At 43.8% G+C, this 24,971-nt stretch overlaps 1 protein-coding gene across 2 annotated transcripts in view; it reads right to left on the bottom strand.

The window, feature by feature from the left end:
* The window catches only part of LOC138663943 (zinc finger protein 271-like), a 48,628-nt gene that overhangs the window by 5,125 nt on the left and 18,532 nt on the right, over positions 1–24,971 (bottom strand). The window contains exons 2-7 of one of the 2 annotated variants that reach the window (XM_069750317.1): positions 11,501–11,616; positions 5,686–5,835; positions 5,387–5,566; positions 5,180–5,303; positions 5,003–5,100; positions 4,714–4,804 (exon numbers count right to left, since the gene is read on the bottom strand). In XM_069750317.1, the coding sequence (XP_069606418.1) occupies positions 4,714–4,804; positions 5,003–5,100; positions 5,180–5,303; positions 5,387–5,566; positions 5,686–5,835; positions 11,501–11,503 (646 nt within the window). In that variant the 5' untranslated portion in view covers positions 11,504–11,616. The remainder of the gene's footprint in view (positions 1–4,713; positions 4,805–5,002; positions 5,101–5,179; positions 5,304–5,386; positions 5,567–5,685; positions 5,836–11,500; positions 11,617–24,971) is intronic. The other variant, XM_069750316.1, reaches the window with a different exon arrangement.

The raw sequence follows: 24,971 nt of genomic DNA, 5'->3' as shown, positions 1-24,971 counted from the left end.
CGCTTGGCAACACGGACTTTCAACTCCCTCCAAAGGTTTTCTATAGGGTTGAGATCTGGAGACTGGCTAGGCCACTCCAGGACCTTGAAATGCTTCTTACGAAGCCACTCCATCGTTGCCCTGGTGGTGTGCTTTGGATCATTGTCATGTTGAAAGACCCAGCCACGTTTCATCTTCAATGCCCTTGCTGATGGAAGGAGGTTTGCACTCAAAATCTCACGATACATGGCCCCATTCATTCTTTCATGTACCCGGATCAGTCGTCCTGGCCGCTTTGCAGAGAAACAGCAGTAAAACATGATGTTTCCACCACCATGCTTTACAGTAGGTATGGTGTTTGATGGATGCAACTCGGTATTCTTTTTCCTCCAAACACGACAAGTTGTGTTTCTACCAAACAGTTCCAGTTTGGTTTCATCAGACCATAGGACATTATCCCAAAACTCCTCTGGATCATCCAAATGCTCTCTAGCAAACTTCAGTCGGGCCCGGACATGTACTGGCTTAAGCAGTGGGACACGTCTGGCACTGCAGGATCTGAGTCCATGGTGGCATAGTGTGTTACTTATGGTAGGCCTTGTTACATTGGTCCCAGCTCTATGCAGGTCATTCACTAGGTCCCCCCGCGTGGTTCTGGGATTTTTGCTCACCGTTCTTGTGATCATTCTGACCCCACGGGGTGGGATTTTGCGTGGAGCCCCAGATCGAGGGAGATTATCAGTGGTCTTGTATGTCTTCCATTTTCTAATTATTGCTCCCACTGTTGATTTCTTCACTCCAAGCTGGTTGGCTATTGCAAATTCAGTCTTCCCAGCCTGGTGCAGGGCTACAATTTTGTTTCTGGTGTCCTTTGACAGCTCTTTGGTCTTCACCATAGTGGAGTTTGGAGTCAGACTGTTTGAGGGTGTGCACAGGTGTCTTTTTATACTGATAACAAGTTTAAACAGGTGCCATTACTACAGGTAATGAGTGGAGGAAAGAGGAGACTCTTAAAGAAGAAGTTACAGGTCTGTGAGAGCCAGAAATCTTGATTGTTTGTTTCTGACCAAATACTTATTTTCCACCATAATATGCAAAAAAAATTATAAAAAAACAGACAATGTGATTTTCTGGATTTTTTTTTCTCAGTTTGTCTCCCATAGTTGTGGTCTACCTATGATGTAAATTACAGACGCCTCTCATCTTTTTAAGTGGTGGAACTTGCACTATTGCTGACTGACTAAATACTTTTTTGCCCCACTGTATTATATACCCACTTTAAAATGCGCAAGGCATGTGGTAAGGGACGGGGAAGTGGATGTGCTCCTGATGGTGCACACCAAGGCCATGAGCCAGATGAAGCTGCTTGCTGCGGGAGCACAACAAACACGCTCATCCACAAGACCTACCTTCTTGTCCACCTTTCTGTCTCACTTTTCTGGGGAGCATGGGACACCACTCTTGAAGCCAGAACAGTGCAAACAGTTGGTCGGTCGGATGCCACATAATGCTTCCAGAATGTTTCCCAGTCTGTCTTCCACAATGTCCAGTCTCACGTGCCAAGAGTCTGGACCACATAATCCTCACCCTGATCCTCCTTGCCCTATGCAAAAATCACTTGGCCTACTTCAGGATCATCAGGAAACTGTACTCAAATCTTATGCACAATTACAGGAGGAGTTTGATCTCAATCCAAAGGACTTTTATAAATACCTCCAGCTACGTCATGCCTTCAATGTGGACTTTATGGAGAGTGGTGAGAAGATCTATGTACCAAATATACAGTTAATTAGTAGATCAAATAGTTCATCTGGGATAATATCACAGCTATATAGATCTTTATTAACATTAGTGCTAAGCAAATACCCAATTCATAGTAAAGAGAGATGGGAGGCAGAGATCGGCCCAATAGAAGGTCAATGGGTAGATATATTGGAAAGGGTACCTCAACTCTCTCTTAATGAAATGCATAGACTTTCTCAACTTTATCTAATACATAAGGTGTATAGAACACCGGAGTTTATGTGTAAGTTTGGGGCCAAGGTGTGGGGTGGAGCCGGCTACTCTACTTCATATGATGTGGTCATGTCCTAAACTGGAGGCATACTGGAGGAAAGTACTAGGATTAATTAGACGAGTGTTTAAGGTGATATTGGAAACTACGCCCTTAGTTTGTGTGCTGGGGTATGTGGAAGATCTACAGACAACTGAGCCAGGTAAAATAGCTGTATTTAGCAAGGAAACTAATAGCGCAACACTGGTTGGATACTGAAAGCACAACAAAAAAGGAATATATCAACAAAATAAACTGATTTATAAGTTTGGAAAAAGGTGTGTACAAAAAAGAGGCAATATTAATAAATGTGAACAGCTTTGGGCTGCCTGGATGGATGAACCAGGGCTCCCGTTGAGGGAATTAGCGAGATATAGATTGGGCTTGATTAAGGCTATGTGCACACGTTCAGGAATTCATGCAGAAAATTCCTGAGAATTCCGGACATTTTCTGCAGTTTTGACGCGTTTTTGACGCGATTTTTCCGCGGTTTTTTCCGGACACTTCCCAATGCATTTTGGAGTGGGAAATCCGCAGAAAAACCGCAAAAAGATAGAGCATGTCCGGATTTTGTGCGGTATGCATTTTTTTTGCGGAAAAAAACGCATCATGTGCACAAAACATCCGGAATTCATTCTAAATGATGGGATGCTTATTGTATGCGTTTTTTTTGCGGTTTTATAGCGTTTTTATCGGGAAAAAATGCGAAAAAACCGCGAAAAAACCGGAACGTGTGAACACAGCCTTAATAAACAGGATGACAAGAGAAATGATCCATGTTTTTACCATGAGCAATAATAATAAATGCACGACTAAAAGATCCAAAATGAGATTTTTTCTTTCTAGGCATTACAGTGGTGATGACTATGTTTTGTCCTTTTGAGTAAACTAAACCACAAAATACAAAAAAGGATAAAATATGCCATGTTAGATGCCTTCTAAAAAGAAAAAGAAGATAGGTGCAGAGTACAGAACAGAAAAGAGATAAACCCTAACTGGATTTTCACTGGCTGACTTTAAACTACAGTAGAGTGGCTGAACACACAAAAGAGACTATCACCAGCAGGAAATGTCAGCAGGGGGACAGAATATAAAGCCTCACCCGAAAGTTGATAGGACAGACAAATGAAAACACCTGTGTTAGTCTAAACAGACTGCAGCCAGAACTAGGGTATATGCACACGTTGCGGATTCTATTGCGGATTTTTCTGCGTGGATTCTGCATAATCCGCAGGTTAATTGACCTGTGTTTTACCTGCAGATTCCCTGCGGAATTTCCTCGGTTTTTGTGCGGATTTCGCCTGTGTTTTTACACCTACAGATTCCTATAATGGAATAGGTGTAAAACGCTGCAGATTCCGCACAAAGAATTGACATGTGCGGAAAATAAAGCGCTGCGTTTCTGTGCGGAATTTTCCGCAGCATGTGCACTGCGGATTTGGTTTTCCATAGGTTTACATGGTACTGTACACTGCATGGAAAACTGCTGCAGATCCGCAACGTGTGCACATACCCTAACAGAACCTAAACAAAAGGAGAAAAAAAAGTGTCTGCGCTGTGGTTCGGCGGACAGAGAAGTCGACCATAAAACACAAGCTCCAGGGTTTGAACTCAGGAGCATGACAACTTTGTAAGCCCTCATGAGAAGGAGAGTATAAATTAAAAAATGGATTTCTTGCACCTATGTTAGCATCTTACATATATTCTTCTCTTTTTGGTATTGTATAGCATTTCTTTGTTGTTAAGATCTATGGTCTATTGATGGATTAAGCGATTATTCCTGTACCATGTAGTCACCCGTGTGCTATGAATAAGGGCTGTGAACAATCAAGAAACGCGTCAGTGGGGATGTGGCACCTGTACAGTAGGATTGTTTTTAACCAGGAAATAAAAGTAATGTTTCAACCTTTCTATGTGGTGCTGGATTATCGCTAAACAAATGCCGATTTGAAATATTCTCTGAATCCTTATCTTGAGGTAATAGAGGTCAATCATATCAGGGTTTAACTTACCTCTTCTGAGCTGCCACCACACCAAGTCCACGGCGAGCTGGTGCATAGCACTTGCCCTATATACATTGTTGCCAGGTCCATGGCCCTCAAGGGTTTACATCTCATGAGATATTATTATTAATAATCCTTTTCCACTGATGGCCAGGTGCCCCCCCAAATCTCCATGCTTCTTCCTGATGACCCGTTGACCAATTTACAAAACACTGTACGAAGCAGAGACTAATACATTCCTGCTATGAATGGATTTAGGCTGGATCAATCACATGACCAAATCAGAGCTGATTGTACAGAGATTGCAACTATATTTTTCTTTGTGGAAAACCGGTATTAACAATGTTTTGAATGTTTAACTTTCAGGCTCCTTATCTCACCATCCACTGCTACTTTGAGCGTTAGACTTCCATCACTTTATAGAATCATCTTGGTTATCTCATACATGAATTTGACTTGCAGCTATTTACTTCAATTTTGGCCTTTGAAATGTTGTATCACAAATGCGTTAATAAAAAAATGTTAAAGGTGTCTTTTTTTTTTTCGAAGCACTAAATCTTTCAGTCAGTAAAAATGCACATCAAAAAGCTCTGAGCAACAAACCCTAAAGCAATGCAACATATAATTATGCAGGAAGAAGAATCTGTGACTTCTCTGCATTTAGTGGTTACTACTCACCTGGGCGGTTATCTATAGGAATCTCTTCTTTACACCACTCATCACCCCTCACATATATCTCTGTAGTATCAATGTGGGTCAGATCTTCACCCTGAAACAAATATTGTAAAAGTCACAGACAGATGTAGAAGTCACATCTATGATCAGCTCTAATCCTGCCATCTCCACTGTTCTCATTACACAAGTATAAAACATATAATACTGGTGGATAAAACAAGACTAAGCACAAGACCTTCACAGCCGTCTACACATCATAGGGGAGATCTCATGACACCTTCTCTCCATCTACCTGATGATCCTGAGGAACATTGGGATTTTCTTCTGTACAGTCCTGAAGAATAAGAGGAGGTGGACATCTCTCTGGTGTTGTCCTCTTACTGGACAGATCTGGAGGAAACACATACAGGGTCTAAATGGTTTACATACTGATAATTATAGGTCATGTGTATTTAGTCTTGTCCATTACCTGGTGATGTGATGGGCTGGGGAACCTCCATCATGACGTCCTTGTACAGATCTTTATGTCCTTCTAAATACTCCCACTCCTCCATGGAGAAATAGACGGTGACATCCTGACACCTTATAGGAACCTGACACATACAATGATACCGTCATCAACCAGATCCCTTTATAGCATCACTGTATAATGTCCCAGCATTCCCAGCAGTGTCACCTCTCCAGTCAGCAGCTCAATCATCTTGTAGGTGAGTTCTAGGATCTTCTGGTCATTGATGTCCTCGTGTATCAGGGGGTGAGGTGGAGGCCCCGTGATTGGGCTCAGGGGTCTTCCCCATCCCTCAGACACAGGGGCCTGACAGCGCTCCATAGAGGTCTTCTTCACTACTGTGTAATCCTGGTTATAGAGAGACATTAATAAATCTCACTACAGACATTTCCAGAGTCCTCACCTCTCCAGTTCTGTTATTCTCATAGATAAGAATGATGTAATATGACGTCATCAGAATCTCTCACCTCTCCAGTAAGCCGGAAGAGGATCTCTAGGGTGAGGTGTAATATCCTCTCCACCATCTTATCCGTGCTCCTATCCATCCCTGATGGGTCAATAAGTAAAATATACTTATATAGAAGATTTCCGCTGAGAGGGTCCGATATAGTAGAGACCTGAATTGGAAGAAGATCAGCCAATGTAACATCATAAAGAATCCGTGTAATAATACAATTATTGAAGATAATAAGGGAAACTTGTGATGAGATGTATAATATAGATGTTCAATTCTCTTTTCTCTTAAAGACATGAACGGCTTACTAAGGCCTACGTCACATATTTTGATATTTCCGTGTGCTGTTCATGTGCCCCATCCATGTGACATGTTCAGGAATCGAATGAAGAATAGAAATGACAGATGTTTAGGCGTTAAAGATGGGCAAAAATATTTATAAGAAGAAAGGGAAAACTGAAACGTTCAATAAAATGTGGTCTCCATGGATTGCTATGGGATAGTAATGTGAAGTGTGGCTTATACGATTGGTTGAGGGATTAGACACTCAATTGTTTTAATGATGGTAGTAATTAACAAGACGAGCTGCTTTGTGGGGTGGGGGAGGGGGGCTTTGGGATCGAAGGGGGCTGTTTGAAGGGAGAGGGGGGAAAAATACTCTGTATTGAAAATGCAAATGAAACATGTTAATTGTACTGTTATTCTTAATAAAAATTTATTTGAACAAAAAAAAAAGATGGGCAAAAATATAGATAAATAGATGGATAGGTAGATAGATAGATGGATAGGTAGATAGATAGATATATAGATAGATGGATAGATAGATAGATAGATAGATAGATAGATAGATAGATAGATAGATAGATAGATAGATAGATAGATAGATAGATAGATAGATAGATAGATAGATAAACAGGCAGATTTACTTGATATCCGTGAGATATATAATCATGGCCTTGTATGTCTAGTTTAGTGTACATGTATTAAGCTAATAAATAAATGAGAAAACTATGTGATGTCTCTGTTATTTTTAATAACCAGCAAAGGTAAAACAGACAACTGTGAGCTGATATTATCAAGCTGGGAAGGTCCATGGTTAGGAGATGATTAATGTTTTCTATTTTTGTTATTATATTATTAGTACAGCATTTTGGATTTTTTTCTTCATATGTACTACTAACACCTATTTATTTTAGAGGCACAGATGATTGGCCTCAGGGAGACCAAAACATCCAACACTGCGGAGACACCATCACGTGTTTCTCAACGCAGTGATTCCAGAACACTGCCCCCATCCCTTATGGGAAATATGCAGATGCATGTAAAGAAGCTGCGGAGACACCATCATGTGTTTCTCGACGCAAGCAGTGAATAGCCAGGCCTTTCCCCGGGAAGGAACAACCATGGGAAGGGCAGCATCCTATGAAGGAAAGCCACCTATGCCAAGCATGGTATCCATCCACAGACAGCTGTTTCGGGGTTTTTGCCCCTCATCAGTGTGGAGTAGGAATCTGGCTATTAGGAGCAGTGCCTAGTAAAAAGGCTATAAAGGCACAGATGATTGGCCTCGCGAAGACCAAAACATCCAACACTGCGGAGACACCATCACGTGTTTCTCAACGCAGTGATTCCAGAACACTGCCCCCATCCCTTATGGGAAATATGCAGATGCATGTAAAGAAGCTGCGGAGACACCATCACGTGTTTCTCGACGCAAGCAGTGAATAGCCAGGCCTTTCCCCGGGAAGGAACAACCATGGGAAGGGCAGCATCCTATGAAGGAAAGCCACCAACGCCAAGCATGGTATCCATCCACAGACAGCTGTTTCGGGTTTTTTGCCCCTCATCAGTGTGGAGTAGGAATCTGGCTATTAGGAGCAGTGCCTAGTAAAAAGGCTATAAAGGCACAGATGATTGGCCTCGGGGAGACCAAAACATCCAACACTGCGGAGACACCATCACGTGTTTCTCAACGCAGTGATTCCAGAACACTGCCCCCATCCCTTATGGGAAATATGCAGATGCATGTAAAGAAGCTGCGGAGACACCATCACGTGTTTCTCGATGCAAGCAGTGAATAGCCAGGCCTTTCCCCGGGAAGGAACAACCATGGGAAGGGCAGCATCCTATGAAGGAAAGCCACCTATGCCAAGCATGGTATCCATCCACAGACAGCTGTTTCGGGGTTTTTGCCCCTCATCAGTGTGGAGTAGGAATCTGGCTATTAGGAGCAGTGCCTAGTAAAAAGGCTATAAAGGCACAGATGATTGGCCTCGGGGAGACCAAAACATCCAACACTGCGGAGACACCATCACGTGTTTCTCAACGCAGTGATTCCAGAACACTGCCCCCATCCCTTATGGGAAATATGCAGATGCATGTAAAGAAGCTGCGGAGACACCATCACGTGTTTCTCGACGCAAGCAGTGAATAGCCAGGCCTTTCCCCGGGAAGGAACAACCATGGGAATAGCCAGATTCCTACTCCACACTGATGAGGGGCAAAAACCCCGAAACAGCTGTCTGTGGATGGATACCATGCTTGGCATAGGTGGTTTTCCTTCATAGGATGCTGCCCTTCCCATGGTTGTTCCTTCCCGGGGAAAGGCCTGGCTATTCACTGCTTGCGTCGAGAAACACGTGATGGTGTCTCCGCAGCTTCTTTACATGCATCTGCATATTTCCCATAAGGGATGGGGGCAGTGTTCTGGAATCACTGCGTTGAGAAACACGTGATGGTGTCTCCGCGGTGTCTTTACATGCACCTATTTATTTTAGACCATACACTAATCTGTGTAAATCATCTCACAATATATTAGTCTCCTGCTCAAACATTGGCTTAGAAATGACCGGTCTATGACTGTTCTGCTGTATCCAGGGCATTTGGGAGCTACGGATTTTTGTGTTCATTCACTCATAGTCATAGCAGCCATAACATTTTTACTTTTACACAAGCTTCGCTACATGACATCTTGCTCTTTTGTGACATGAGCTGTAGTAGTGACATTTTGCCAAACAAGTCTGTATGGCTGTGTTCACAAATATTTATGAACTAACACAACACCCAGTCTCATATTTTTCCATATATTTCGCCAAGTGAGAATCACCCAGCTACTTAAATGTTACTCCAAAAAAACATCATATTCAAGAAAGAGAGGACAATTGGAGTTTTTTTTATAAAAAAAGTTACAAAAATTCTTTATTGACACAATTAGAACACTACAAATAAACAATTCCTACATACAGTCCAGAAAAACAATGTGCTTTAACCCCTTTCTGCCATCAGACGTACTATTCCGTCCATGTGACCTGGGCCCTAATTCCTATGGACGGAATAGTACGTCATTACCGATCTGCCGCGCACATGGGGGGTGTGTGGCTGATCGGGGCCGGGTGTCAGCTGATTGTCACAGCTGACACCCTGCACTAAGTGCACTTTAACTCCCGGAACACTGCGTTCCGGAGCTGGTTCGCCACCACTGTTTTTTAGTGTCTCTTAAAGGGAATCTGTCACCCCAAAAATGGCCTATAAACTAAGGCCACCGGCATCAGGGGCTTATCTACAGTATTCTGTAATGCTGTAGATAAGCCCCCGATGTATCCTGAAAGATAAGAAAAACAGGTTAGATTATACTCACCCAGGGGCGGTCCCGCTGCGGTCCGGTCCGATGGGCGTCACGGTCCGGGTCCAGCACCCTCCATCTTCATACGATCACATCCTCTTCTTGTCTTCTTGCCCCGGCTCCTGCGCAGGCGTACTTTGTCTGCCCTGTTGAGGGCAGAGAAAAGTACTGCAGTGCGCAGGCGCCGGGCCTCTCTGACCTTTCCCTGCAGTACTTTGCTCTGCCCTCAACAAAGCAGACAAAGTACGCCTGCTCCGGAGCCGCAGCAGGAAGCATAGAAGAGGACATCATCGTATGAAGATGGAGGGCGCTGGACCCGGACCGTGACGCCCAACTGACCGGACCGCAGCGGGAACGCCCCTGGGTGAGTATAATCTAACCTGTTTTCTCATCTTTCAGGATACATCAGGGGCTTATTTACAGCATTACAGAATGCTGTAGATAAGCCCCTGATGCCGGTGGCCTTAGTTTATAGGCCATTTTTGGGGTGACAGATTCCCTTTAAAGCACAATGTTTTACTGATCTGTTTGTAGCAATTGTTTATTTGTAGTGTTCTAATGGGTCAATAAAGAATTTTTGTAACGTTTTTTATAAAAAAAAAACTTCCAATTGGCCTCTCTTTCTTGAATATTTATGAACTAGATAGGCACAATATATGGGCACTACAATGTATTGGCACTACATTGGCAGATTTACAATTTTCACTCAACAGCATTCACTATTGCTTTCGGGAAAACACACATGGAGTTAAAATTGTCACTGCACCTGTTAATAAGTTCAAAAAAGGGTGCAATTTCCAAAATGGGGTCACGTGAGGGGATGGGGGGGATTGTTCTCTTCTGGCACTTAAGAGCTCTGCATATAGAGTCCGCAAACTATTCTATAGTAATTTGTTCTCCAAGATATAAAAAGCTTTCCTTTCATCCCAAGTCTAGCCTTATGGCATGGCACTACTGTACGGCCACATATGGCTGTACAGTATTCAGCAGAAATTCTGGGGCAAATGTTGTTGCCAGTTTTACTCATTTCCGCTTGTGAAAATTTAAAATTTGTGACTAAAACGTCATATTTGTGCTTCAAAAATGTGATTATTTTTTCTTCACTGCCTAATGATACAAAATTCTGTGGCACACCCATGGTGTAAATATGGTCACTGCACCCTTAGATGAATTCATTGAAAGGTGTAGTTTGTAAAATGGGGACACTTATGGGGGTTTGTGCTAGTCTGGCACCTCAGGGGCTCTCTCAGTGGGTCATGGCACCCACAAACCATAGCAGCCAAACCTGAACTATATGGCGCTCCTTCCCTTCTCAGCTTTGCACTGTGCCTGAAAAGTACTTCCCAATCACACGAAGGGTATTGTCGCATTTAGGAGAAATTACACAGCAGCCGGTGGAGGTCCATTTTTTCCTATAGCCCTTATAAAAATTAAAAAAGTTGGGCTAAAGCAACATTTTGGTGGTAAAAATTGTAATTATTCTTTCTTCATCGCCCAATGCTATGAAATTCTGTGAGGCACATGTGGTGTCTGTAGTTTCCAAATGAGGTCACTTGTGGGGGTTTCTGCTGTTTTGGTACCTTAGGAGCTCTTCAAATAAGACAAAGTGTCTGCAATCCATTCCAGCCAAATTTAGGCTTCAAATACCAAATGGCGCTTCTTCCCTTCCGAGCCCTGCCATTTGCCCAAACAGCAGTTTTTGACCACATATAGGATATTGCCACATTTAATAGAAATTGTGTAATAAATTTTCTGCTATTACCCCTTGTAAAAGAGATAGGAAATATAAGCCCGAACCATGAGTATGAATAACCATAGTCGGTGAGAGGAGCTCCCACATAGCTCATCTAGGTGCGTACAGGTGCTGTCATACTCCATGGGCAAGTTAAGTTGTTGATTTATACAGTATATGTAAAATGCCTCTTCAGAGAAAAAGAGGACTTCAACTCCATAGCGCCACCTGTTGGAAGTAGCGATCCTACACGTCACAATCAACCCTCTAACGACTCTTGTAATATGAATTAGGGCAAAAGCCAAATCAGCATCTCAATTCGCAGATACAGTGTTTCGGGCTGTTGGCCCTCATCAGTGCGAAGAATGAGAACTAATTTGGCTAGGTGAGAGGCTCTGGACTGAGGTCTAAGGCCGAGTTCAGATTGCGTTAACAGCAACCCGTTCAATACAGGAAAAACAAAATCCAGCTCACCATACCGACTTTCCCAGGAGCTCGGAGCACGGAACCGCTGTGTCTGGGCGTGGACGAACAGGAAAGAGAAGGAGATCCAGCTCAACGAAATAGTGAAAAATCCATAGTTGATTTCACTTAAAATATAGTGAAAGGACAAAACATCAGCATACAGAAAAATTAAAACCAAGGTCAACGCATTTCCGGTGACTAAGCACCCTTAATCATGATACCTGTACAAGACATGTCTATACTTTTATGCTAGTATCCGGTCATCACTCCGGTGTTGCAATTGGTAGAATTGTCTAATCAAACAAAAATAGGCACACATGATAATGGAAGCAAGACAAGCTTGATGGAAAGACAAAAACAGGTGTTTTAACTAAACAGAAATGCAGAGAAAACAAAAATAGCACAAAATACAAAAACTATATGCAAAATAATAATAACATTACAATAATCATTAAATAAATCCAAGAATATGATAGTAAAATAGTATGTACAGTGTCATATGTCGTGAACCCACATAACAATATAGAAAAAAACCATATTAGTCTACATAGACACAAACTCATGTGAGTTCTTAAGAAAATAAGACATACATGTAAATCTCATAATGAATGGAACTATAAAATTCCCTAGTACCTTTGAAAATAGCGAGCTCACAGACAACCATAGATGGAAAAACAGAACAATCAATGGCAGGAATCTCCCAAGCAGGGAGCTGTAGCAGCCAAACTAGGTTGGAGCAAATAGGTAAAAGCACAGCTGCAGATGCCGTGACAATGTAACAGCGGCCGGCAAGCAAGGGGAAAAAAAAAAAAAAAGGGGAGGCAAATTGATAGCTATTAGCCTCACAAAGGAGTCATTAATTATACGGGAAATGTAAACTACAAATTTAGTTAGTACTAGATGGCAAAAGAGCAACTTCATAGTTTGTAAACCCTCAGAACACTAATAAAAGAGCATGAGATCTTTCCTTTTGTTTAAACCATGTGGAATTCTTGTTCCGAGTTTAAAGATCCACCATGATTCCCTGTTTCTCAGGGTCACCTCAATGTCTCCTCCTCTAAATGGTTTATGAATTTTTTCAATTGCATAAATTTTAAGTGACTCAAGGTTAGATTGATGATGGTTAATAAAGTGTTGTGAAACTTGTGAAATATTCCTATTGACACTAATATTTTCAGCATCATAAATATGTTCACGAATACGTGTTTTTAAAGACCGTATGGTACTCCCCACGTATTTAAGATGGCATGCCATGCATTCCATGATGTATACCACATTTTTAGTGTTACAATTCATGAAAGTCTTGATGGGATAAACATAACAGCAACCCGTTCAATACATACGTTAGCGGGCTGCTGTTAACGCAAGTGCCGATGTGTCATCACACTAGCGCAGATAGAGCTAGTAGATGCTCTATCTGCGCTAGCGGTGACGGACCCGGAAACGCTGCAGCCCGCGTCCCAGGGTACGTCACTCAATGACGGCACATCGCTAGCGCACGCCAATTGTGGTGGCGTTAACGGACTGCGTTACACCCCCTTATGCCGGGGTGTAACGTAGGCCGTCTAACAGATGCCACAGACGCAGTGTGAACCCAGCCTAGGGGGTTAGGGTATGTGTTATGATTCGGTGACCTTGGAGCAACATGAAAACTTTCACTGGAGTAGGTGGTCACTATACTGACCGCAAATCCTGATCTTAACACTGCAACTAGAAGTAGCCGTGGAGTGTACCTAACCAATCCTAGACACCTCGTCACAGCCGGAGGACTAAATACCCCTAAAGATGGAAATAGGAATACTATCTTGCCTCAGAGCAGAACCCCAAAGGATAGACAGCCCTCCACAAATATTGGTGGTGAGTCGGAGAGGAAAAACATACACAGGCAGAAAAACAGGATTTAGCACAAGAGGCCACTCTAGCTAAATAGGACAGGATAGGATAGAGTTCTGTGCGGTCAGTATTAAAACCTTTCAAAAATATCCACAGCAGAATATACAAAAACTTCCTACATCTAACTAAAGACGTAGGAGCGTAAATCTGCGACTCCAGCGAATCCTACATTCAGAGCAGGAATACAATCCAAAACAAGCACACAGCCTGTGTGCCACAGAAAAAGAAACAGACACTTATCTTTGCTGAAATGGCAACCAAGCAGGAGAAGCCAGAAAGAGATCCATCATATCCCAAAAAACAATGACAACTGGCAAGGACTAATAAGTCCTGCAAGCCTAAATACCCCAGTCCGAACTGCAATTAGCAGATACACCTGTCCAAGACTGCAGCCCAGGAACAACTGCATTACCATCTGCTACCACCAGAGGGAGCTCAAAAGCAGAATTCACAACAGTACCCCCCCTTGAGGAGGGGTCACCGAACCCTCACCAGTCACCAGAGCCCCCAGGACGATCAGGATGAGCCAGATGAAAGGCACGAACCAAATCAGCAGCATGGACATCAGAGGCAAAAACCCAAGAATTATCCTCCTGGCCATAACCCTTCCATTTGACCAGGTACTGAAGCTTCCGCCTCGAAAAACAGGAATCCAAAATCTTCTCAGCAACATATTCCAACTCCCCATCAACCAACACAGGCGCCGGAGGATCAACAGAGGGAACAACGGGCTCCACATATTTCCGCAATAAAGATCTATGGAAGACATTATGGATAGCAAAAGAGGCCGGAAGCGCCAGTCGAAAAGACACCGGATTAACCCCTTTCTGACCTTTGACGTACTATCCCATCGAGGTGCCCTGGGCCTATCTGACCCTCGACGGGATAGTACGTCATATGCGATCGGCAGCGCTCACGGGGGGAGCGCCGCCGATCGCGGCCAGGTGTCAGCTGCCTATCGCATGTGTCACGGACCGCCCCCGGCACATTAACCCCCGGCACACCGCGATCAAACATGATCGCGGTGTGCCGGCAGTATAGGGAAGCATCGCGCAGGGAGGGGGCTCCCTGCGGGCATCCCTGAGCCCCCCGCAGCAACGCGATGTGATCGCGTTGCTGCGAGGGTCTCCTACCTCCCTCCTCGCTGCAGGCCCCGAATCCAAGATGGCCGCGGCATCCGGGTCCTGCAGGGAGGGAGGTGGCTTCACAGAGCCTGCTCAGAGCAGGCACTGTGAAGCCTGCAGTGCTGCATGTCAGATCGGTGATCTGAAACAGTGCTGTGCAAACTGTCAGATCATTGATCTGTGATGTCCCCCCCTGGAACAAAGTAAAAAAGTTAAAAAAAATTTTTCCAAATGTATAAAAAAAAATTTAAAAAAATATTCCTAAATAATGAAAAAAAAAAATATTATTCCCATAAATACATTTCTTTATCTAAATAATAAAAAAAAAAAAAAAGTACACATTTTTAGTATCGCCGCGTCCGTAACGACCCCACCTATAAAACTGGCCCACTAGTTAACCCCTTCAGTAAACACCGTAAGAAAAAAAAAAAAAAAACGAGGCAAAAAACAACGCTTTATTATCATACCGCCGAACAAAAAGTGGAATAACACGCAATCAAAACGACAGATATAAATAACCATGACACCGCTGAAAACGTCAACTTGTCCCGCAAAAAACGAGCCGCCATACAGCATCATCAGCGAAAAAGTAAAATAGTTATAGTCCTCAGAATAAAGCGATGCCAAAATAATTATTTTTTCTATAAAATAGTTTTATCGTATAAAAGTGCCAAAACATAAAAAAATGATATAAATGAGGTATCGCTGTAATCGTACTGACCCGAAGAATAAAACTGCTTTATCAATTTTACCAAACGTGGAACGGTATAAACGCCTCCCCCAAAAGAAATTCATGAATAGCTGGTTTTTGGTCATTCTGCCTCACAAAAATCGTAATAAAAAGCGATCAAAAAATGTCACGTGCCTGAAAATGTTACCAATAAAAACGTCAACTCGTCCCGCAAAAAACAAGACCCACATGACTCTGTGGACCAAAATATGGAAAAATTATAGCTCTCAAAATGTGGTAAAGCAAAAAATATTTTTTGCAATAAAAAGCGTCTTTCAGTATGTGACGGCTGCCAATCATAAAAATCCGCTAAAAAACCCACTATAAAAGTAAATCAAACCCTTTCATCATCCCCTTAGCTAGGGAAAAATTAAAAAAATTTATTTATTTCCATTTTCCCATTAGGGCTAGGGTTAGGGTTAGGGCTAGGGTTAGGGCTAGGGTTAGGGTTGGGGCTACAGTTAGGGTTGGGGCTAAAGTTACGGTTAGGGTTTAGATTACATTTACAGTTGGGAATAGGGTTGGGATTAGGGTTAGGGGTGTGTCAGGGTTAGAGGTGTGGTTAGGGTTACTGTTGGGATGAGGGTTAGGGGTGTGTTTGGATTAGGTTTTCAGTTATAATTGAGGGGTTTCCACTGTTTAGGCACATCAGGGGCTCTCCAAACGCGACATGGCGTCCGATCTCAATTCCAGCCAATTCTGCGTTGAAAAAGTAAAACAGTGCTCCTTCCCTTCCGAGCTCTCCCGTGTGCCCAAACAGGGGTTTACCCCAACATATGGGGTATCAGCGTACTCATGACAAATTGGACAACAACTTTTGGTGTCCAATTTCACCTGATACCCTTGGGAAAATGCAAAACTGGGGGCTAAAAAATAATTTTTGTGGAAAAAAAAGATTTTTTATTTTCACGGCTCTGCGTTATAAACTGTACTGAAACACTTAGGGGTTCAAAGTTCTCACAACACATCTAGATGAGTTCCCTGGGGGGTCTAGTTTCCAATATGGGGTCACTTGTGGGGGGTTTCTACTGTTTTGGTACATTAGGGGCTCTGCAAACGCAATGTGCCACCTGCAGAGCATTCCATCTAAGTCTGCATTCCAAATGGCGCTCCTTCCCTTCCGAGCCCTCCCATGCGGCCAAACAGTGGTTCCCCCCCACATATGGGGTATCAGCGTACTCAGGACAAATTGAACAACAAATTTTGGGATCCAATTTCTCCTGTTACCCTCGGTAAAATACAAAACTGGGGGCTAAAAAATAATTTTTGGGGGAAAGTTTTTTTTTTTTTTTTTCACGGCTCTGCGTTACAAACTGTAGTGAAACACTTGGGGGTTCAAAGCTCTCACAACACATCTAGATGAGTTACTTAGGGGGTCTAGTTTCCAAAATGGTGTCACTTGCGGGGGCTTTCTACTGTTTAGGTACATTAGGGGCTCTGCAAACGCAATGTGACACCTACAGACCATTCCATCTAAGTCTGCATTCCAAATGGAGCTCCTTCCCTTCCGAGCCCTCCCATGCGCCCAAACAGTGGTTCCCCCCCACATATGGGGTATCAGCGCACTCAGGACAAATTGGACAACAAATTTTGGGGTCCAATTTCTCCTGTTACCCTTGGGAAAATACAAAACTGGGGGCTAAAAAATAATTTTTATGGGAAAAAATTTTTGTTTTATTTTTACGGCTCTGCATTATAAACTTCTGTGAAGCCCTTGGTGGGTCAAAGCGCTCAAAACACATCTAGATAAATTCCTTAGGGGGTCTGCTTTCCAAAATGGTGTCCCTTGTGGGGGGTTTCAATGTTTAGGCACATCAGTGGCTCTCCAAACGAACATGGCGTCCCATCTCAATTCCTGTCAATTTTGCATTGAAAAGTCAAACGGCGCTCCTTCCCTTCCGAGCTCTCCCATGAGCCCAAACAGTGGTTTACCCCCACATATGGGGTATCAGCGTAATCAAGACAAATTGTACAACAACTTTTGGCGTCCAATCTCTTCTCTTACCCTTGGGAAAATAAAAAATTGGGGGCGAAAAGATAATTTTTGTGAAAAAATATGATTTTTTATTTTTACGGTTCTGCATTATAAACTTCTGTGAAGCACTTGGTGGGTCAAAGTGCTCACCACACCTCTAGATAAGTTCCTTAGGGGGTCTACTTTCCAAAATGGTGTCACTTGTGGGGGGTTTCAATGTTTAGGCACATCAGTGGCTCTCCAAACGCAACATGGTGTCCCATCTCAATTCCTGTCAATTTTGCATTGAAAAGTCAAATGGCGCTCCTTCCCTTCCGAGCTCTCCCATTCGCCCAAACAGTGGTTTACCCCCACATATGGGGTATCAGCGTACTCAGGACAAATTGTACAACAACTTTTGCCGTCCATTTTCTCCTGTTACCCTTGGTAAAATAAAACAAATTGGAGCTGAAGTGAATTTTTTGTGAAAAAAAGTTAAATGTTCATTTTTATTTAAACATTCCAAAAATTCCTGTGAAGCACCAGAAGGGTTAATAAACTTCTTAAATATGGTTTTGAGCACCTTGAGGGGTGCCGTTTTTAGAATGGTGTCACACTTGGGTATTTTCTATCATATAGACCCCTCAAAATGACTTCAAATGAGATGTAGTCCCTAAAAAAAATGGTGTTGTAAAAATGAGAAATTGCTGGTCAACTTTTAACCCTTATAACTCCCTAACAAAAAAAAATTTTGATTCCAAAATTGTGCTGATGTAAAGTAAACATGTGGGAAATGTTACTTATTAAGTATTTTGTGTGACATATCTCTGTGATTTCATTGCATAAAAATTCAAAGTTGGAAAATTGCGTAATTTTCATAATTTTCGCCAAATTTCCATTTTTTTTGCAAACAAACGCAGGTACTATCAAAGAATTTTTACCACTATCATGAAGTACAATATGTCCCGAGAAAACAATGTAAGAATCACTGGGATCCGTTGAAGCGTTCCAGAGTTATAACCTCATAAAGGGACAGTGGTCAGAATTGTAAAAATTGGCCTGGTCATTAAAGGGAACCTGTCACCTGAATTTGGCAAGATTGCTTTGCGCAGGCGTGTACTATGGAGGACAGAGAATGAACTTCAATCCAATATTGCAGCCAGCATGCAGCCAGCGGGTAAGGAAAGGGTGAATCAACACCCGAAAACTCCGCCCATATGACCCAAAACCAGTCCCGCCAAATTCAGGTGACAGAGTCCCTTTAACGTGCAAACCACCCTTGGGGGTAAAGGGGTTAATAATCTCAGAAATCCTATAAGGACCAATAAACCGAGGCTTAAACTTAGGAGAAGAAACCTTCATAGGAACATGACGGGAAGACAACCAGACCAGATCCCCAACCCGAAGCCGGGAACCAACACACCGACGACGATTAGCAAAACGTTGAGCCTCCTCTTGAGACAATGTCAAATTGTCCACCACATGAGTCCAAATCTGCTGCAACCTATCCACCACAGTATCCACACTAGGACAGTCAGAAGACTCAACCTGCCCTGAAGAGAAACGAGGATGGAAACCAGAATTGCAGAAAAACGACGAAACCAAAGTAGCCGAGCTGGCCCGATTATTAAGGGCGAACTCAGCCAAAGGCAAAAAGGACACCCAATCATCCTGATCGGCAGAAACAAAAAATTGTCCACCACATGAGCCCAAATCTGCTGCAACTTGTCCACCACAGAATCCACACCAGTACAGTCAGAAGGCTCAACCTGCCCAGAAGAAAAAACGAGGATGAAAACCAAAATTACAAAAGAAAGGCGAAACCAAGGTAGCCGAACTAGCCCGATTATTAAGGGCAAACTCTGCCAATGGCAAGAAAGCCACCCAATCATCCTGATCAGCAGACACAAAGCATCTCAAATACGTCTCCAAAGTCTGATTAGTTCGCTCGGTCTGACCATTTGTCTGAGGATGGAACGCAGAAGAAAAAGACAAATCAATGCCCAGCCTAGCACAAAAGGCCCGCCAAAACCTAGAAACAAACTGGGAACCTCTGTCGGACACAATATTCTCCGGAATACCATGCAAACGGACCACATGCTGAAAAAACAACGGAACCAAATCCGAAGAGGAAGGCAATTTAGGCAAAGGCACCAAATGAACCATCTTAGAGAACCGGTCACAAACAACCCAGATAACCGACATCCTCTGGGAAACCGGAAGATCGGAAATAAAATCCACAGAAATATGCGTCCAGGGCCTCTCAGGGACCGGCAATGGCAAAAGCAACCCACTAGCACGGGAACAACAAGGATTGGCCCGCGCACAAGTCCCACAGAACTGCACAAAATAACGCACGTCACGCGACAAGGAAGGCCACCAAAAGGACCTGCCAACCAAGTCTCTGGTACCAAAAATGCCAGGATGACCAGCCAACATGGAACAGTGAACCTCAGAAATCACTCTACTAGTCCATCTGTCAGGAACAAACAATTTCCCCACAGGACACCGATCAGGTTTATCAGCTTGAAATTCCTGAAGAACCCGTCGTAAATCAGGGGAAATGGCAGAAAGGACCACCCCTTTTTTCAAAATACCGACCGGTTCCAAGACCTCAGGAGAATCAGGCAAAAAACTCCTAGAGAGGGCATCAGCCTTAATATTCTTAGAACCCGGAAGGTACGAGACCACAAAATCAAAACGGGAAAAAAACAAGGACCATCGAGCCTGTCTAGGATTCAGCCGTTTAGCATACTCGAGGTAAATCAAATTCTTATGATCAGTCAAGACCACAATACGGTGCATAGCTCCCTCAAGCCAATGTCACCACTCCTCAAACGCCCACTTCATAGCCAACAACTCCCGATTGCCGACATCATAATTGCGTTCAGCAGGCGAAAACTTACGGGAAAAGAAGGCACACGGTTTCATTAAGGAACCAACAGGATCCCTCTGAGACAAAACGGCCCCTGCCCCAATCTCAGAAGCGTCAACCTCAACCTGAAACGGAAGAGAAACATCCGGTTGGCGCAACACCGGAGCAGAAGTAAATCAACGTTTAAGCTCCTGAAAGGCAGAGACAGCCGCAGAGGACCAATTCGCCACATCCGCGCCTTTCTTCGTCAAATCGGTCAAGGGTTTAACCACGCTGGAAAAATTAGCAATGAAACGGCGATAAAAATTTGCAAAACCCAAAATTTTCTGAAGGCTCTTCACAGATGTGGGCTGAATCCAATCATGAATAGCCTGAACCTTAACCGGATCCATCTCTATAGATGAGGGAGAAAAAATAAAGCCCAAAAAAAGAGACCTTCTGCACCCCAAAGAGACACTTAGACCCTTTCACAAACAGGGCATTGTCACGAAGGATCTGAAATACCATCCTGACCTGCTCCACATGAGACTCCCAATCATCGGAAAAAATCAAAATATCGTCCAAATATACAATCAAGAACTTATCAATATAAGTCCGGAAGATATCATGCATGAAGGACTGAAAAACAGATGGAGCATTAGTGAGCCCGAATGGCATCACAAGGTATTCAAAATGGCCTTCGGGCGTATTAAATGCAGTTTTCCATTCATCACCCTGCTTAATACGAACAAGATTATATGCCCCCCGAAGGTCAAACTTAGAAAACCAACTAGCTCCCTTAATCCTAGCAAACAAATCGGTAAGCAAAGACAAAGGATATTGAAACTTGACCGTGATTTTATTCAAGAGGCGATAATCAATACAGGGTCTCAAGGAACCATCTTTTTTAGCAACAAAAAAGAACCCCGCTCCCAACGGTGAAGAAGATGGCCGAATATGCCCTTTCTCCAAAGACTCCTTAATATAGCTCCGCATGGTGGTATGTTCAGGCACAGACAGGTTGAAAAGTCGACCCTTAGGAAACTTACAGCCTGGAATCAAGTCAATAGCACAATCGCAGTCCCTGTGCGGTGGAAGGAAACTGGACTTGGGCTCATCGAATACATCCTGAAAATCAGACAAAATCTCTGGAATTTCAGAAGAGGAAGAAGAGGAGATTGACATCAAAGGAACATCATTATGAACCCTGTTATGAACAGGTGATTCAGAACCACAATGGACCTAGTGGTTAAGAGCACACAAAGTGACCTGATAGTTACTAACATAGGACGAGCTCTGAGACGTGGGAACTCTGCTGACCGCAATCCCTAATCCTATCACACCACACTAGAGGTAGCCGTGGATTGCGCCTAACGCTCCCTATGCAACTCGGCACAGCCTGAGAAACTAGCTAGCCCTGAAGATAGAAAAATAAGCCTACCTTGCCTCAGAGAAATTCCCCAAAGGAAAAGGCAGCCCCCCACGTATAATGACTGTGAGTTAAGATGAAAATACAAACACAGAGATGAAATAGATTTTAGCAAAGTGAGGCCCGACTTACTGAATAGACCGAGGATAGGAAAGATAGCTTTGCGGTCAGCACAAAAACCTACAAACAACCACACAGAGGGGGCAAAAAAACCCTCCGCGCCGACTAACGGTACGGAGGTGCTCCCTCTGCGTCTCAGAGCTTCCAGCAAGCAAGAAAAACCAATATAGCAAGCTGGACAGAAAATATAGCAAACAAAAGTAACACAAGTAAAACTTAGCTTATGCAGGGTTGACAGGCCACAAGAACGATCCAGGAGAGAGCAAGACCAATACTGGAACATTGACTGGAGGCCAGGAACAAAGAACTAGGTGGAGTTAAATAGAGCACCTAACGACTTAACCTCGTTACCTGAGGAAGGAAACTCAGAAGCCGCAGCCCCACTCACATCCACCAGAGGAAGCTCATAGACAGAACCAGCCGAAGTACCACTCATGACCACAGGAGGGAGCTTGACCACAGAATTCACAACAATGCCCCCCCCTTGAGGAGGGGTCACCGAACCCTCACCAGAGCCCCCAGGCCGACCAGGATGAGCCAAATGAAAGGCACGAACCAGATCGGCAGCATTAACATCAGAGGCAAAGACCCAGGAATTATCTTCCTGACCATAACCCTTCCACTTAACCAGGTACTGGAGTTTCCGTCTCGAAATACGAGAATCCAAAATCTTCTCCACTATATACTCCAACTCCCCCCTCAACCAAAACCGGGGCAGGAGGATCAACAGATGGAACCACAGGTGCCACGTATCTCCGCAACAATGACCTATGGAATACGTTATGGATGGAAAAAGAAGCTGGAAGGGTCAAACGAAAAGACACAGGATTAAGAACCTCAGAAATCCTATACGGACCAATGAAACGAGGCTTAAACTTAGGAGAGGAAACTTTCATAGGAATATAACGAGATGACAACCAAACCAAATCCCCAACACGAAGTCGGGGACCCACACAGCGCCTGCGGTTAGCGAAACGTTGAGCCTTCTCCTGAGACAATGTCAAATTGTCCACCACATGAGTCCAAATCTGCTGCAACCTATCCACCACAGTATCCACACCAGGACAGTCAGAAGACTCAACCTGCCCTGAAGAGAAACGAGGATGGAAACCAGAATTGCAGAAAAACGACGAAACCAAAGTAGCCGAGCTGGCCCGATTATTAAGGGCGAACTCAGCCAAAGGCAAAAAGGACACCCAATCATCCTGATCGGCAGAAACAAAACGTCTCAGATATGTTTCCAAGGTCTGATTGGTTCGTTCAGTCTGGCCATTTGTCTGAGGATGGAAAGCCGAGGAAAAAGACAAATCAATGCCCATCCTAGCACAAAAGGCTCACCAAAACCTCGAAACAAACTGGGAACCTCTGTCAGAAACGATTTTCTCCGGAATGCCATGTAAACGAACCACATGCTGGAAGAACAATGGCACCAAATCAGAGGAGGAAGGCAATTTAGACAAGGGTACCAAATGGACCATCTTAGAGAAGCGATCACAAACAACCCAAATGACCGACATTTTTTGAGAGACGGGGAGATCCGAAATAAAATCCATAGAGATATGTGTCCAGGGCCTCTTCGGGACTGGCAAGGGCAAAAGCAACCCACTGGCACGAGAACAGCAGGGCTTAGCCCGAGCACAAATCCCACAGGATTGCACAAACGAACGCACATCCCGCGACAGAGACGGCCACCAAAAGGATCTAGCCACCAAATCTCTGGTACCAAAGATTCCAGGATGACCAGCCAACACCGAACAATGAACCTCAGAGATAACTCTACTCGTCCATTTATCAGGGACAAACAGTTTCTCCGCTGGGCAACGGTCAGGTCTATTAGCCTGAAATTTTTGCAGCACCCGCCGCAAATCAGGGGAAATGGCAGACAAAATTACCCCTTCTTTGAGAATACCCGCCGGCTCAGACAAACCCGGAGAGTCGGGCACAAAACTCCTAGACAGGGCATCCGCCTTCACATTTTTAGAGCCCGGAAGGTACGAAACCAAAGTCAAATTCTTGTGATCCGTCAAGAACACCACGCGATGTTTAGCTCCTTCAAGCCAATGTCACCACTCCTCGAATGCCCACTTCATGGCCAGCAACTCTCGATTGCCAACATCATAATTACGCTCAGCAGGCGAAAACTTCCTGGAAAAGAAGGCGCATGTTTTCATCACCGAGCCATCAGAACTTCTTTGCGACAAAACAGCCCCTGCTCCAATCTCAGAAGCATCAACCTCGACCTGGAACGGGAGCGAAACATCTGGTTGGCACAACACAGGGGCAGAAGAAAAACGACGCTTCAACTCTTGAAAAGCTTCCACAGCAGCAGAAGACCAATTGACCACATCAGCACCCTTCTTGGTTAACTCAGTCAACGGTTTAGCAATACTAGAAAAATTATTGATGAAGCGACGATAAAAATTAGCAAAGCCCAGGAACTTTTGCAGACTCTTCAGAGATGTCGGCTGAGTCCAATCATAAATGGCCTGAACTTTAACAGGGTCCATCTCGATAGTAGAAGGGGAAAAAATGAACCCCAAAAATGAAACCTTCTGAACACCAAAGAGACACTTTGACCCCTTCACAAACAAAGAATTCGCACGCAGAACCTGGAACACCATTCTGACCTGCTTCACGTGAGACTCCCAATCATCCGAGAAGACCAAAATATCATCCAAGTATACAATCAGGAATTTATCCAGGTACTCTCGGAAGATGTCATGCATAAAGGACTGAAACACTGATGGAGCATTAGAAAGCCCGAATGGCATAACCAGGTACTCAAAATGGCCCTCGGGCGTATTAAATGCTGTTTTCCATTCATCGCCCTGTTTAATACGCACAAGATTATACGCACCACGAAGATCTATCTTGGTGAACCAACTAGCCCCCTTAATCCGAGCAAACAAATCAGACAGCAGCGGCAAGGGGTACTGAAATTTGACCGTGATTTTATTTAGAAGGCGGTAATCAATACAAGGTCTCAGCGAACCATCCTTCTTGGCCACAAAAAAGAACCCTGCTCCCAATGGCGACGACGACGGGCGAATATGACCCTTCTCCAAGGATTCCTTTACGTAACTCCGCATAGCGGCGTGCTCAGGCACAGACAAATTAAACAGTCGACCTTTAGGAAACTTACTACCAGGAATCAAATCGATAGCACAATCACAATCCTTATGCGGAGGTAGGGCACTGGACTTGGGCTCATCAAATACATCCCGGTAATCCGACAAGAACTCTGGGACCTCAGAAGGGGTGGATGATGAAATAGACAGAAAAGGAACATCACCATGTACCCCCTGACAACCCCAGCTGGACACAGACATTGATTTCCAATCCAATACTGGGTTATGGACTTGTAGCCATGGCAACC

Source organism: Ranitomeya imitator, chromosome 2 (assembly GCF_032444005.1).
Source record: "Ranitomeya imitator isolate aRanImi1 chromosome 2, aRanImi1.pri, whole genome shotgun sequence".
NCBI classification, from domain to species: domain Eukaryota; kingdom Metazoa; phylum Chordata; class Amphibia; order Anura; family Dendrobatidae; genus Ranitomeya; species Ranitomeya imitator.
This window is presented reverse-complemented; position numbering and strand designations above follow the sequence as displayed.